The following is a 16,897-nucleotide window of genomic DNA, read 5'->3' as shown; positions in this document are numbered from 1 at the left end:
CAGATGAGAAACTTTGTAAAGGAGATGAGCGCCGTTGCTCCAGGCAGAGATTTGGCTTTGCCAGCTGAGATAAGGAGAATATGGAGTTCAGCTCATTAAATAAACCAAATTTACAGAAACAATCTGGCTAAAAATAGGTCATTTACTTGTTTTTCATTTAAAATGAACATATCTGGCTAATATTTTGATTTGACTTAACTAAGGCTGAAACGATTAATCAATAATTGAAATCAACTAATTTAGTAATAGATTAATTGATATCTGGAGTTAAGACTCTAAAATAGTTAATTTACTGAAAGAACAACACAATCAGAACAGAAATTAACCCAAAACTTTACAAAAAATTATCAAAATGTTGCATTTAAGATAAAAACTAATCTTTGTCTGTAAATCTGTTTTACTCAGAACTCTAGCTGCAGTTTTACCTTCCCCTGTTTCACATTCTGGAAAATAAATCACATATTAATCACCTTTTCAATTTCAGTTATTAATCGGTTAATCTACGAATGATCAAGCATACACTGAAATAATGCCAAGTTATTGCATTTTAGGCAATAAAATGTTTATTTTCTAATTTATAAAATGAATTGAATTGTTTATTTTAAGCTTTTAATGTGAATTTAATGTTTTATAAAAAGAAGCTAATGGGGTTAAATGAAAAATCTGACAATTTTGTATCCCAAAAATTGATTAATCGTCAGAATAATCAATAGAAGGGCTGTGCTGTGGTGGCACAGCGGCTCAGCACAGCCCACATATGGAGGCCCCAGTCCTCAACATGGCTGTCACAGGTTCAATTCCCAGCCTGGCAACCCCCTCTGCATGTCCCCCCCCCATCACCCACCCCCCTGTCAATTAACTATCAAATAAAGGCCATTAGAGCCAATAAAAATCTAAAAAAAAAAGAATAATCAATAGAAGAATTGATTACCAAAGTAAAACAATGTGTGATATAACTTTTATCTTATTATGAAAATAGGCTGAGGTGGGAAAAGTCCCAAAAAAGTGTTTTATAAAATGTTTACTTAAATAATATGTAATTGATGATGTCATCAGATGGAGAAATTAATAAGTTATTTACAAAATAACAAATTAAAGCTGAAGAAACATTTATTTCAATTTGATATCTGGGAAAACTCTTATGTTTTTAAACTTTTTATCTTTTCACCCACACAATAAACTCTGTTTAATATCAATAAGATGATTATTTATAGAAACTCAGACCAAAGTGGAGATTTAAGGAAACGTTTGCGCGTTGCAGTCAGCGACAAATAAAGCGCCGTCCGATAAATTCACATCCTGATCGTCTGTTTTAAAAACTTTATATTCCAACGTCTAAAGCTGTTCCTGAACCTGCCTGGAGGCGCCATGTTTAATCTCTAACAGGAAGTGATGGTCGTTTTGAAGCCATCTGATTGGCTGACATGTGCTAGCTTAGCGCTGCGCCCTATGGGTTGGTATTAAAACATTGCTCAGAGGTGGATTTGTTCAGGTTCCTGTGGAAGAAAACTTTTCTGAGACCAACTCGATGTTAGTTTTTAAACGTTGTCGCGGCGATATTAGTTTATATAGAGAGCGGCTACTTTTGGACAAGGCCTCAGTGAAACTAACATGTGAATAAATGTCAGGAATGTGAGTTTAAATAGTCTTCTGGCAGCCGGATATTTATAACTATTCAAGTCAGCAGAACTGGTCCAAACTGGTCAGACTGGTATGTGTCATTTTAGGGGAAAACATAGAGATGGTGGTCGATTGAAAGGAAAAACAAACATGGAGGAAGTTTCCATAAATGCTGGAGAAACGTGTTTTTTAACTGGACTGAAGGGAAGGAGCGGCAGTTTGGGTTCTGGTGATGGTGTGGGATGTTTCCCAAAGGTTCTGATGGATTTAACTGGTTCCTCTGACTGGAGAGCCAATCAGTTCTCTCCTTCTGGGTGATGTTTAGCGAACACTGGGCTGGGTCCTGCAGCAGAGCAGAGAGGACTGGCTGTGGTCGGGTCTCCAGCCGGGTGTTTTAGCCGGACAATAGGAAACAAAGCAACCAGAAAGCTTTAAAAGAGCAGCAGTTAGTCAACAGATCATGCTTATCATTTCAGAACAGCCTTTGCCAAACAACGTTTCTGATGAGTTTGTTTTCATGTCGGCCTAAAAGACGGCAATGAGCCAAAATGGCCGCCAGCTTGTCTTGTATCTGTTCTGTCTCCAGACCCAATCATATCCAGCATCTGTCGGTGAACAAGATCCCGCCCCCAGCTTCCTGCTGGAGAGCAGACAACCGCTAGCTAACGATGACTAGCATCTGTTTTAGCTGGTAGCTGTCAACATGAAATCTTAAATGTGCGCCTGACATAAAAAAGAAAAAGGGATGCAGAGCTTTGCTACTAATTATCAACATTACAACAACTAGACAGCAATGTCAGGGAAAAGTTTTACTTAAAAACAAATAGCGAAGGAGCGGAAAGTAGGTCAGTTATGCTAGCTTGACTTTGACAACCTTAACATGTGGATGTGTGGCAGAATTTGGTGTTTTGATTCAGTTAATAATTAAAAAAGCGACCCACACATCAACTCTGACAGCACATCAGTAGAGCAGGTGCTAATCTTCCACCACTGTGTTAGATTAGCTAATAGCAGCGGTAGCTAATCTACCACCACTGTGTTAGCTTAGCTAATAGCAGCAGTAGCTAATCTACCACAGCGATCACTTATTAATCACAAAGTAATCATTAAGCCGAAAGACATAAAACTGTAACGGACTCAATGTTCTGTTTTCGTGCCTTTTAAATGTTGAATCCTGATACATGAAGTGTGGTTGTTGTCAGTTGCTATGGAAACGGGTCTGTGTGTAGCGTAGGTGACAGAGAGTGAGAAAAGAGAAGGATGTTGCGTTATTTTCCCCTCAGCACTGAATTAACACCTTCACCTCCAGGTTTCATGTGGTTCATGTTTTACTGTCAGCGCTGCTGTGGATGTGAGCAACAACATGCAGCCCGTCCAGAATGTGACATTTGGGCTGATTTACCAACAAATCATAAACATTTGAGTGAGAGCAACTTGCCGATGAGGGGCAGGAGGACGTAGAGAAGCAGGTTTGGATGCTCTTTAAATCTGACTTAATAAATACTTCTCTGCGTTTGTGAAGGACGGAGCGGCGCTTTGCTAACGGTTTGAACTGGAACAACTTTCATCTTTTCTGGACTTTATTTTGAAGGACTGAGGAGTGAAAGCCTTTTCTCCGCCTTGTCCAGAAGTCTTTTAGCGCTGCAGAGTTGATCCGTTTAAATTGAAGGATCATAAACCTGGAAGTGAGCCGGACAACCTGTTGGGTTTACACTGCAGTCGTAACAGAACCAGAAGCGGTTCTGGTCCAGTTTGAACCCAGCAGCATAGATTTCATTAAGCAGATGCTAACCTCCGTCATCCTGCTAATATAACAGCGTTGTGTTTATGAAGAGCAGAGCCTGCAGACTCACAACAATAACATGATTTAATAATCCAGCAGCGAGCGAGAGCCGTCAGGTGTTGAGGGGGATTTTTCCCTGCTGCTGGTTTTTACGGCTCTCTGAAGACGTTTCTACTGAATCAAACTAATTCAGGCCGACTGCGAAGGTCGCTCAGAACCGCAGTTAAGTGTCATGACACAAGTTGAAGGAAATTGGGTTTGAAGCGTTGGAATCCATGAGAAGAACGCGAAAAGGCCTAAAAGGCGTATTATTTTGGGAACGCCTGCAGAGCAGGAAATCAGCGGAGAGGGAGACGTCTGGCTGCATCAGCCGTGGAAACCTTCAGCGACCTTCTGAAATCATTAAACTGGTTCCTGACTTAACATCCTCCTTCACCCTCTGAGCAGCGGCTGTCAGAACCGCCCGGTTCTCCTGCTCCATTATAAACAACATTTGGGGAGGTTAATGAGAGAAAAACAGTGCTGACCTCAGCTGCTCGCCCAGTTTTCCTCCGGCCCGCCGATCCCATAACGTCCTCCCTGGGAAGCCTCTCCAGACCTCATTTGCATCTAATTTGAGTGGAGGGGCCCTTAAGGAGCGAAAACAGGACGGCTTTTCTCTCCTGGGTTCACTTCACACCTGTTCTGCTGGGACACACACACACCCTGCAGTGCTTACTGTAATGTGTTTTTTTCTGGCGCTGCTAACTGTTTGCTAACTGCTGTGAAATGTCAGGAATTGGTGCCGTGAACTCCGGAGGGAACGCTCGGATCGGGCCGAGCCGCTCCTGTTTTCAGGCTCCTAAAGTCACAAACTAACTCCAAATATTTAGTTATTTAGCTCATCATAAGAGCAAAAAATCACTAATATTCAGGCTGATATTTATATTCATCTATAAATATCACAGTTTCAAACTAAATATTTAGTTAAATATTTAGTTTCAAGTTAAGTGTTTACCAACTAAATATCAACTTCCAACCTAAATATTTAGCTATGAACTAAAAATTGTCTCAAATCTAAGGGTTAACAAAATATTTAGTTAGTGAGCTAACAAATTAGCTCTGAGCTAAATGTTTAGCTTCAAGCTAAATATTTTGCTCCAAACTAAATATTTAGTTATCAAGCCAAACATTTGGTTTGAAACTAAATATTAAGTTGAAATTAAATAGTTGGTTAGCAAGCTATCAGCTCCAATGTAAATATTTTATCTCTGAGATAAATATTTATTTCGTAAGCTAACTGTTGAGCTTCAGTCTGAATATTTAGTTTGAAACCGACATTAATGCGGTGAAACTTGGCCTCCATTTTGTCGTCGGTGAGGAGCTAAATAACGCAGATTATTGACGTTTGGCTGAGGCTCCTGAACCTTCCTGAGTGTCTGAGCCTCGGCCCGGTCCGGAGTGTGTCTTCAGCCTCGCTGCTGGAAGTGGCACGCTGCCTGGACCAACTCTTACAGAAAGCTGGTTTTTTGAATTTCTGTTCCACCATTAATGGCTTTTTGAGGAACTCCTGGCAGGATTTTTACAAGCAACACCTTCTCGGCTTTCTGTGTCCTCGCCCGGCCTCTCTGCCTCGCTTTGTTTCCAGCTCTTCATCTCTGTCCAGACGCTGCGCCCCTCCTCTGCTCCTGCTCTCTGTCGTCGGCCTTTTCTCTGATTAACTTTCTGTTTTTGTCACCTATGGCTCGTTCTGGCATCTTTTCTTCCTGCTTTTCTTCTTCTTTGCTAATTTGCGCCGTTTCCCCTGACCTCCAGCTCTGTCTCCAACACTCAGCTGCTCAGATTGCCAGAAGCATCTCCACTCGAGTTTTCACAGCCGCCATCTCCCTCCGCATGCCAACCAGCCGCTGAGCGCACAGCAGTAGGGTCCTGCTGCCTGTGTGTGTGTGTGTGAGAGAGAAGAACAAATCCACCATTGCTTCTGGCTCTTATCAAAGCTTTGTTGTGATTGGTCAGAGTAGCCGCCACACCCTCCGCTGTGGGACGATGGTTTGTGGTGCTCCTGGAATGTGTGTGTGTGTCTAACAGATCCAGTTTGGTAAACTGAGTTGCATTTGATGGAATCAGGACCAGTAACCATCTGATCACTCCTGTGACCTTTGACCTGATGTTTTTAGGAAACGTTCCAGTTGGGCTGAAAAACTGATCACCATACAAACATTTCCATCCGTCCATTTCCTAACACTCTGGTCCCCTGTGGGGTCGGGAGGAGCTGCTGCCTCTGCAGCAAACGTTCCAGGTGAGAGGCGGGGTCGCCTGGACAAGACAACACAGAGACAGACACACCTAGGGAGAATTTGGAGAGGCCAATTAACCTGACATGTTTTTGGACTGTGGGAGAAAACCCACCATGCACAGGGAGAACATGCAGAAGGACCCGGGCCGGGAATCGAACCCAGAACCTTCTTGGTGCAGGGCAACAGCTCTACCAACTGCACCACTGTGCAGCCCATCAGTTGTTATTTTTTTGTTTTAAATATCTGAAAGTCTTCCAGACTAATTTCCTGTTTTATCTTCAGTTTTTCTTCACATCGTTGTTCTTTTATTTTTTAGCTGTTTGAGTCACGGTGGAGGATCTTGAAACTGTTGCTGTGTTAAGTTACCCAGCAGGTTGTTGCTAGGCAACCGAAGAATTAGTGAGTTAGTTGATGCTACCAGCTAGCTTAGCTCACATCGAGAGGCTAAAATCTTTCCTCTGCCTACATCTCCCAGAATGCTGTGCGGTTCTGGCTCAGTGAATATTCAATTAAATGTATCATATGTTGGTATTGATCATGTGTCATTGGTAATAAATATTATTGCTAGAGGTGTGCCGATCGATCGGTCACCGATCATAATCGGGCCGATTTTCGTGAAAAAGTGCATGATCGGTGATCGGCGATCATTGTCTCTTTTACCGATACCGATCACCTGCTTCTCATTTCGCAGCCTGCTTGTGCAGCTGGTCTCCTCTTTCCTTCACTCTGCGCAAACGCGCAGCAACAAATCCTAAGCGATGTGTAACTATAACGCACTGAGTGAAAGGGGAAGTTTGCGTGTTGCTGCGGAAAATTGAAGCAGGTCAAAATGCATCAACACAACGAAGCTAATACGACATAAAAACAATGAGATACTTGACGGAGTTTGGCTACATCGAGGCTCACTGCAGTAAAAAAGACATACGGAGGATCAGATAGCAGGTAAAGCAGCGCACAGCCACAAACACTCACCCGGATTAGCATGACGGTCAGAAAGCTAAACAAATAACCTGGAAAATTATTTAAGTCTTCGAGCTGCGATGTCAGACTCTGGTTCTGCTCTCCTGTTGAACCGCTGCTACGCTACAGGTAGTAATATTTGACAGACGGAGCTTCGCTTCTGCTCCACCTGGTAGTGACTCTCACACCGAACCTGCTTAAAGCTGCAGCATCTAACTTAAAAAAAATACATTTTACGTACGTATTAAAACTTTCGCTGTCCTACCATGAGACAGATAATCTCTGAAAAAATAATCGATCTCCTCCCTGATCTGCATAATTACTCCGCTCAGTCAGAAACAGCCAATCAGAGCTAGCAGTAATCAGCTAGCCGCCATGCTAACAGGAAGTTTTCATTCAGTAAATCTGGATTGTTTATTGTAATGGATCCTGTTTTTGCCTTTGAATGTTAAGTTTTATACTTGAATTTTTTTGGCAATGTTGAGAGGTTTTATTTTGGCTCTTTGCATTATTTAGCCTCTTCAGAGCCTTCATATGTTATCAGTCTGTTAAAGATAATATTATCAATAGCAGTACAATTTGCACAATGCCTGTTTTGTTTAGTTTTCTTCTTGAAAAAAGTTATTAAAAACAAGTTTTTGTCTAAATTAAGGATGAATTCATGGTTCCTTTTTCCACATAATGTAACCGGTAGTGTTTATGATAGAAAAAATAAATAAAATAATAATAATAATTATGTGATCTCTATCGGTGATCGGTATCGGTGTATCGGCCCTCATGGGTGATCGGTATCGGTATCGGCAGGAAAAAACCTGATCGGCACATCCCTAATTATTGCTTTTAATGTTTATTAGATTCACAATCCAATCAAGAAACGACTTCATGTATTTGTAGAGGATAAGTAGGATGGTCAGTCATGCAGATGTACCCGATGTACCTGAATGCACCATGAGTGCAGCTGTTGGTGATTAATGTTGCTTTTCTGCTACATTAAGCCCATCTAACAAGAAGCAACAAATCTAGAAACTTTTCTGTATTATTAGAGACTTTTGGTGTCGACACCTGAAAGCATCGATCATACTGTATTATGAAATATTTCATAAAGTTCATTTGTAGTTTTAATCGTATTTAGAGTATCTTTAATCACTTTTTCTCATTCATTTTGGTACATTGTTGGTATGGATTTCCTTATTTGGCTGTGCATCAAATAGCCAAATGTGGAAAATATATATTTTTTACCAAAGTTAAGAGAGAGGATGTTAGCTGAAATCTGGATGAGCTGCTGAATCTGAGTTTCATACACAGACGACTTCTGCTGTTATATAACACATATAATCATAACAATGCTCAGAAACCTTCTACGTTTTAATTGGCTGCATCTTACTTTCTTGCAGATATGATGTTATTTCCTGTTTTCACTGATTCTGGTTGCGATCTGTGTTTGATGAGTCTGATGAAATATGATGGATTAGGATCCCTGATTAAACCAAAATACCTCAAAACGAACCGCTGCTGCTGGAGAGCATCTACTGGAGACACACAACCACATTTCCTCTCTGTAGACTGTTGGTAAATTACAGAAAATTGCTTAAATCATTAGTTGTCAACGTGGTTATGAAACATCCCCGAGGTCAGGTAGCTGCTGAGATTTCTTCCTCTGCTCTGGATCAGATTTTATTTAAACAAAAATGAAGAAAAACCATCAGACAAGCAGACTTCCTGCTTCACTTCAACTTTTTTCTCTTTTTTTGGAGAATCCATTTATCAGTGTGCAGATGTGCTTCAGTTAGCACGCATGTTTGGGTAAGCGTTGAATTAGCGCCATCCTCCAGTGCAGTTATTTGCTGTTGTCATGTGGTGATGTCATCCGGCTGACGGTTATTGCTGCAGCAGACTGATCTAAAGTAAGAAGCACCACAAAAAGCTGACATGCTGTCCAGCTCGACCCAGTCCAGATCCAGTGCAGGGAACCAATTTAGGCTGCAGCTCTGGGTCAGACGGTGACCTCTATATGACCTCTGAGGGGAGCCGCATTCCCGCAACGTTACATGAAAACATCAGGACAAAGTTAGATTGTTTTCCTCCGGTTGACCCAGTTCTACTGGAACCAGAACATCTGCTCCACCTCCAGCTGCTGTGGTTCTGAGTCAAACCAACCTGTTCCCCTCCTGGCCTGTGGGGGCGCTGCACCAAGAACCACTGAAGGAAACGACACAAAAACCTCTGAAGACACTGAGAGCAACTTCCTTCTTCACCAGATGGAAACAAGATGGAGGATTTTAGCGGTTGGAGGATTTCTCTTTAGGCTAAAGACCAGGAGCCATTTCTGCTGCTAGCGCTAGGCTAACACATTAGCTGTGGTTGTATTTACCCAGAATGCCCTGCGCTGAAGTCCACTTCCTGCTTTTGGAGCGGTTCCCGCGCTGCTTGGTGTTCACATTCAAACTGAACCAGAGTTCACTTCAACCGAACCCAGACAGAGATTTAGAGGACCAGAGGTCATAGGTCAGAGGTCAATTAGCATTTACACCAAACGAACCAAACTGGACTTTCAAGACAAACGGACTGGAGTCGGATTAAATCAGATTAAACTGGACTGGCCTGAATCCAAACTAATTGTTATTGGATCACTATTTGCATGGAAAGCAATGGTTTGGTCTAGTCAAAGTCCAGACCTGAATCCAATTGAGACTCTGTGATTCTGCAGCTCTAACCATTTAAAGTGACCCGTTTGGGCCTTTATTTAGGACATTTTGCTGGGTTACCATCAGCATGATGACGACGACTCGGATAAACACAGGCTGGAGGAGAATCTCATTTTATTTTAAACTTCAAACGGACCTTTGATGTCAGGAGGAGCAGCCGAAGTTTCCTGCATGTCAGAGTTAAACTGAGGCCACAAACACACACACACACGCACACACACACACACACACGCACACACGCACAAACGCACACACACACACACACACAAACGCACGCACGCACACAAACGCACACGCACACACACACACACACACACACAAACGCACGCACGCACACAAACGCACACGCACACACACACACACACACACACAAACGCACGCACGCACACAAACGCACACGCACACACACACACACACGCACGCACACACACGCGCGCACACACACACGCACACACACAAACGCACGCACGCACACAAAAACTGCTTATTCATGTTCTAGCACTGCAAAAACACAAAATCTCATCAAGTATTTCTGTAAATATCTTCAGCGACTTGAAATAAAACTATACTAATGTACAAGTAACTTTTTAGGAAGCTGTAAAAGGTTATTCTAAGTAAATAATTCCTTAATATTGACTTATTGACTTTCAAAGGTTCTAGTTTCACAGGACCTTTGAAAGTCCTGCAGATTAAAAATATGTCGTTATAAATAATTTGCCAATATAACTACAACCTTTAAAGTCAGCATTAGGACATTATTGCCTTATAATAAGCTTTTAAATCCTTCTTAATTAGTTTTATTTTATTTTCAGTATTTGAAGATTTTTGCACCAGAAGCTGAACAGAAATTGTTGGTAAAATCTCCCAACATGCAACGCAGCTGACTTGGATTCAACATGAGACCAGAAACTGTGACGTGCTGTTGTGCTGGAGCAGAGTGTGCAGCGGTGGTGCAGGCAGGAGGTGGAGCAGGAGGCGGTGCAGGCAGGAGGCGGTGCAGGCAGGAGGCGGAGCAGGAGGCGGTGCAGGCAGGAGGCGGTGCAGGCAGGAGGTGCAGGCAGGAGGTGGAGCAGGAGGCGGTGCAGGAGGCTGTACAGGCAGGAGGCGGAGCAGGAGGCGGTGCAGGCAGGAGGCGGAGCAGGAGGCGGTGCAGGCAGGCGGTGCAGGAAGGCGGTGCAGGCAGGAGGCGGAGCAGGAGGCGGTGCAGGCAGGAGGCGGAGCAGGAGTCTGTACAGGCAGGAGGCGGAGCAGGAGGCGGTGCAGGCAGGAGGCGGAGCAGGAGGCGGAGCAGGAGGCGGTGCAGGCAGGCGGTGCAGGAAGGTGGTGCAGGCAGGAGGCGGAGCAGAAGGCGGTGCAGGCAGGAGGCGGTGCAGGCAGGAGGCGGAGCAGGATGCGGTGCAGGCAGGAGGCGGTGCAGGCAGGAGGCGGAGCAGGAGGCGGTGCAGGCAGGAGGCGGTGCAGGCAGGCGGTGCAGGCAGGAGGCGGAGCAGGAGGCTGTACAGGCAGGAGGCGGAGCAGGAGGCGGTGCAGGCAGGAGGCGGAGCAGGAGGCGGTGCAGGCAGGAGGCGGAGCAGGAGGCGGTGCAGGCAGGAGGCGGAGCAGGAGGCTGTACAGGCAGGAGGCGGAGCAGGAGGCGGTGCAGGCAGGAGGCGGAGCAGGAGGCGGTGCAGGCAGGAGGCGGAGCAGGAGGCGGTGCAGGCAGGAGGCGGAGCAGGAGGCGGTGCAGGCAGGAGGCGGCCGATCCGCTCACTCAGACACACCCGCTGATCCACAGAGGAATCTGAATTATGAGTTTAATTTAAAAATAATAAAATTTCTCCTTAACGCTGGTTGGCTGAAACTCCCAGAGCGAATATGCAGGCCAAGAAAACAATACTAAAAAATAAAGCAAATAATGTTCTTTTTTAGAGATACTAATAAATATTTCCAGAGGTCATGAAAGGTCAGCCCCCCCTTAAATTTAGTTTGATTTTGGTAACAGGGTGGGGGGCTCGTTGGCCTTTCAGGACCTCTGGAGACATTTACTGATGTCTCTAAAAAGATCGCAGCACAAACTAAAGTGTTTGCTGCACAACGTTTGAACCCAGTTTGTTGGATTGGATGACGGTGTAGCGAACTGCACTCAGCTGGATGGCCAGAGCAAAATCTGATGGTTGAATATCAGATTATCAGATTAGAAACTATAAACATGTCTGTTTTTCAGCTCCACTAAACATTTAATGGAGTCTGATTTTATTGGCTGTCCTCCAAAGCGACGCCTCCGTCTGTTTCTCTGGTCTTAAAGCTTCAGATGGTCCATAAAGAACCAGTTTCCCATCTTTGTTATGAATATTAATACCATTTAGAACCGGATCCTTCCCAAGTCAAACAGTTGCTTTGTCTCCGTCTTGGAGCGTTGGCGCTCGATTCCTGTCGTTAAAGTTTCCGTTCAGGTTCCGTCAGGCTGATGGGGTCCGAGCATCTGAAGCGGGGGATTTCCAGTTGAACCGGGACAGAGCCGCGCTTTGGAGCTCAGAGGGAAAAGGAAGAAGGCATTTAGGATTCCTGGCGCAGCTGGGAGGCTCAGAGCCAAATTAGGCTTACCTATCGACCAGCGCACGGCTCCACAAGGGCCCGGTGGAAAATAACAAGAGATTAGCGGTGGAAGTGGATGCATTTGGAAACCAGGCGTTGGACGGAGAACTACAAAGGCTGGCGAGAAGATAAAAACGGATCAGATGGAGATACGGACGCAGAGAGCAATGGAGGGAGGAAGAGAGGAAACGACTGCTGCTGCTGTGGCCGGAGTAGAAGGACAACAAAGGTTAGAAAAACAGAAATGGGTCAAACCTGGAGGGTCCAAACACCTGGATCCAGGTGAACCATGGATCCATGGTTCACCTGGATCACCTGGGCTGCGTCAAACTCTCTGGACTCGTCATTTCTCCCCTCCCAGAGGTCGACCGGCGACCCCTGGGCAAAACGTTCAGGATGAAGCATCAACATGACACCACTGTCAATCAGTCCAGTATGTCAGCAGCTGACCAATCAACAGTCACAGTTTGTCCTGAAGGACACGCCCCCTACTGGTCAGACCGAACCTCCAGGTTCATCACTGCTGAACCGGAACCGGACCTTCAGGGCAAACGGACTGGAGTCTGGTTAAAGTCAGTTGTTTGGCAGCATTTTGGGTTTCCAGTAGGAGCGATAAATAGTGACAGAGCGGCAGATTGCGGATGAATGGATGAAAGGATGAATGGATAAATTGATCCCAGAGGGACATTCGCAGCTGGTCAGTAGTGATGAGCAGGAATCAGAAACAGAGAGTTGTCGGTTTGTTGAGTTTTGGTCAAATTGCTGAATAAAATAATTTTTCTGCAGATCTTTGAAGTTTTAAAATCTCACTATCGTGTCTCGTCTAGTTTTATGAGTTTCATACATTGTTACACCCCATCCAGTCAGATGACTTTGTTCACAGCAGTGAACTGTGAAAATGAACTGATTCATTCTGAACATGTATGAACTGAACCGGTTCTCCTTCAAAGACTTTGCATGAAACTGTGAACAGTTCATTCCTGCCTGCAGATCGAATTTTCCTCAGCATAACTTTATAGTCTACTAAACCAGCAACAGTTTGGATCAGATATGAACAGTTTGTAAACGTATAAACAAAGTTTTCTGAGGTAAATCAGTTTTCTCAGCTGTCATCCTGACCGTGCCGATTCCTTCACCTGGCGCTGCACGGCGTCCGTTTGTTTGGCTGCAGACGCGTCTCTCTGGAGGAGGAGGTGTTCCCACTGCGAGCGACAGAGAGATGGAGAGATTAGCTGTGGAGAGGGAAGGAAAACAGCCAGCGGTTACAAAAAAGGAAAGATGGAGATAAAAGACAAGAGGAAGGCGTAGAAAATAGTTTGGTCAACTGTGAAGCTGTGAGCGATAAGAGATGAACTAAAAAGCGAGATTAGAGAGGAAGTGTTATGGAGGGGTGAACGAGACGCGACAGGAAGACGGAGTTCATCATGGAGGATAAAAACAGGCAGCAGCCGCTGGAGCCGCCGTGTTTTAGTGTTAAAAATGTTAAAAGTTGACAGGAATTGAGAAAAAATGATAAATATTTGACTTTTGAAGAAATGATTCATCTGGAGTCTGAAAAAAGGGAAACACAAATATACAAAGGAAACATCAAATGTTGGTACCGCCGTTAAATCCTAAATATTTTAAAACCATCTGTGCTGGTCACATTTAAAAGTAAAATGAATGAAAATAAAGATTACCTAAAATGAGCAACGGGGAGTCAGCATACCTTTATTCTTTACTAAATACTCAGGATACAAAACTGAAGTATTTTTGTAGGTAAATTTTCTACAGTTTTTTTAATTACCATGTTTGTTCAGCATAAATTTTCTGGCTGTGATTGGCTGCTATTTGTTCAGGTATTACTCTGGATTACTGTTAATCCAGGTGTTAGCTTGTATTTACCCAGAATGCCCTGCGCTGTAGTCCACTTCCTGCTTTTGGAGCGGTCTCTGGTCCGCTTGGTGTTCACATTCAAACTGAACCAGAGTTCAGTTCAACCAAACCCAGACCGAGGTCTGGAGGACCAGAGGTCAGAGGTCAGTTAGCGTTCACACCTCACCGACCCAAACACCAATAAGCAGACTGGCGTCTGATTAAAGCGGACTGGAGTCGGGTCAGGTGAACCAGGGATCCATGGTTCACCTGGATTCACCGTGTCCGTTGCTGTGGATACGGTGCTGCATGGCAGTGATGTGGGACAGGTTGATTTTCATGGATTCTGCCCCTTTTACTCTGACGGCCTCTAATATAGTAAAGTGCCACTAACTGCCTCCATCAAAGCTGAGATTTCTGACCTTCACTGATCTGGCTGGTTCTGGTTCTGACCCGGCTGGGCTGAATCAAAGCGATAATTAAAGGTGTAGCCCTGATGTTTTTGGCTGTGAGAAGACGTGAAAGCTGCCCTGCTGTCGCGTCCATTAGTAGTAAACACGAGGCCGGTTGATCGGAAAGCTTTTTATTCTTCGGCTGTTTAAACCAGAACCAGATCCCCATCTGGCTGCCAACCGATTCACGTCTGATCGCCGAGTTTCTCACAGAAACGGCGTCATGTGTGTTTGGAAATCAGGGTGATGAAAGCGGCGCGAGCGAAGCGTGACGCTGCTGATTTATCGTCGCGTTGAAAGGAAAACACGCCAGGAATCCTGAGTCAGGAATCGGACTGCTGGTTGGCTCAGCGTGGGAATCAGGAGGCACCCGGGTCGGTCCGGGACCTCCTGCTGGGCCGGTTCTGGTCGGACCGGGCCGGACTGAGTCGGTCCGGCTCCCAGGCTCAGCCTGGCTCCTCTTAGAGCTCACATTTTGAAACCTAATATGGTCCTAAATCAGATTTCTAAATGTTTAGGTGTGTTATGAGAAGCATGTTTTGTGTGCGTGTGTGTGTGCATGAACCTGGTTTTTATATCTTTGTGGGGACCCATTTCTGGCTGCATTGAGGAGTTGCGGGGACCACTGCTTCTTGTGGGGACAAATCCTGGTCCATGAGGGAAATGCTGTTTTTGGGTCAGGGGTTAGGTTTAGGCTGTAGAAATGGATGGAAGTCAATACGAAGCCCCCACAAGACACGAAAACACGAGTGTGTGTGTGTGTTTTGATTTCCTCTTAATAAACATCAGACTCTTTTACAGGGAGCCAGTGTATACACACACACTCACAGGGTGTCAGTTCGTGTTGCGGTGTGTCCGTTGCTCCGATGGCGTCCAGGAAACGCGACGAGCTTTTAATCTGTTGATGGAAGGAGAAGATGATTGTTTCCCTCGTTCACGTCTCCGGGTTTTTGGAAGTTTTGCCCAAAATGTTGTTGCCATCAGAGCAGTTGGAGTGTTTGTGTGCTTTGGCATCGCTCTGTTTGTCTTAGCATGTTAGCGTGCTTCTGTGCATGTGTGTGGGCCGCTGTGCCTGCCGTTCTCACGCTCATCCCGCTGCTGCATTCAGAGAGATGCAGAAAAACACCGGAACAGAACCGGGCCAAACAGAACCAGACTGGTACCAGAACAGAACCAGCCCAGGGTTTTATGGACATGCTGAAAAATTAAAGCCATAAACGTCATCAATGTTCAAATACTCAAGTGTTTATGGGGCCCGATGGTGAAGTTAGAAAGTAAGTTGGTTATTTAGTCATAAAAGAGTAAAATGAGGTATATTCAATTATAAATGTTATTAATTCAGTCATAAATGTCACAGTTTCAAACTAAATATGTATTTAAGTCAGAGCGAGCTAAAGATTTTTGATAGCTCTAAGCTAGCTAACTAAATATTTAGTTTAAAGCTAAATATTTAGTTTAACAACTAAACATGTAGCTTTTGTGCAGCAAATTTTTTTGTTTGTGCCACTATCACATTGGAAACATCTGTAGATGTTGCACTTTGTATTGCCTTGTTGCTGAAAATGTGCTATATAAATATAATTACCTTTTCCTTTACCAAGGGTCATGAAAGGTGAATCAATCCCCCCATCCTTCTTCAAATCTTGTCAAAGTTTGTACTGCAAAGATTTTGTTGTGTTGCACAAATTGTGTTTGTGCTGCTATGGATTTGAAGATATTAATGAAAGTTTAAAGGCAAAAAGGTCAACCAGCTCTCCCACATTAACCAAATCTAACATTACGTTATGTTTGTGCAGCAATCACATTTTTTATTTCATGCTGCTCTATGTAGATGCTCAGTCTACACCGATGAAAACTTATCTTTATCTCCAAAGATAAAGGTAAGTTTAAGGTAAGAAAATTTGCTGTTTTAAGCAGACAGTGAATTTTCCACCTTTACGCCCTGCATACCTGCACTATACCAAACTGTTTCTTCACATTTAGCCTTCAGTTAAACACATTTCAGAGAAAATGGGAAACATTGATTGAGTTTGCATTAGCATTAGCACCTGCTTTGTTTCATGTCAGATTTATAACCTTCCTGTTTCTCTCTGCAGGGATTTAAACAAAAACAACATCACCAGAATCACTAAAGTGGACTTTTCTGGACTGAAGAACCTCAGGATTCTGTAAGTTTGGTTCTTTTTTCTCGGTAACTAAAAATAGAAAATGTTCATAGCTCCTGGGAAATGTGATGGCAGGTCTGGTGTTTACTAGAAATGAACCTTTTATGAGAAGAATTAAAGAACTTCAAAGAACCTTAAAGTCCAGTTTGATCTCAAAAAACTAAATAATCTGAGCAATAATCTAATAGTGGGAATAGATTCTTTGAGTGGCTTTGAAGCCAAAGGGAAACGTTGCAGGAAACAATTATCTCTATTTTGTTTTTCAGTCTAAAACCTTCTCCATTGGGAAGCCATCTTTCATCTTCCTGCTTTAAATCAAACGTCTCTTTGGGCAGAAATACATTTAATATCTTCACATCATATCTGCTCCGCTCCACTTTTGCTGCCAGTTTAAGATCCTGGAGCTTCCAGAAATTCAGCTCTGCATAAATCCCTCATAAAATAGTATTCACATCCTTTAGATTCTGCACATTTTCTCCTGTTAATTTGTTCTCTTTTGATTTTAAGA

At 43.9% G+C, this 16,897-nt stretch overlaps 1 protein-coding gene across 1 annotated transcript in view; it reads left to right on the top strand.

The window, feature by feature from the left end:
- The window catches only part of slit3 (slit homolog 3 (Drosophila)), a 234,923-nt gene that overhangs the window by 1,721 nt on the left and 216,305 nt on the right, over nt 1-16,897 (top strand). Inside the window, exon 2 of the mRNA XM_015005503.2 lies at nt 16,321-16,392. Coding sequence (XP_014860989.1) covers nt 16,321-16,392 — 72 coding nt within the window. The remainder of the gene's footprint in view (nt 1-16,320; nt 16,393-16,897) is intronic.

The sequence above is a fragment of the Poecilia mexicana genome, unplaced genomic scaffold, assembly GCF_051168715.1.
Source record: "Poecilia mexicana isolate PSO_F unplaced genomic scaffold, ASM5116871v1 scaffold_10, whole genome shotgun sequence".
NCBI lineage: Eukaryota > Metazoa > Chordata > Actinopteri > Cyprinodontiformes > Poeciliidae > Poecilia > Poecilia mexicana.
Note: the sequence above shows the minus strand (reverse complement) of the source record. Positions and strands in the feature narration are given on the sequence as shown.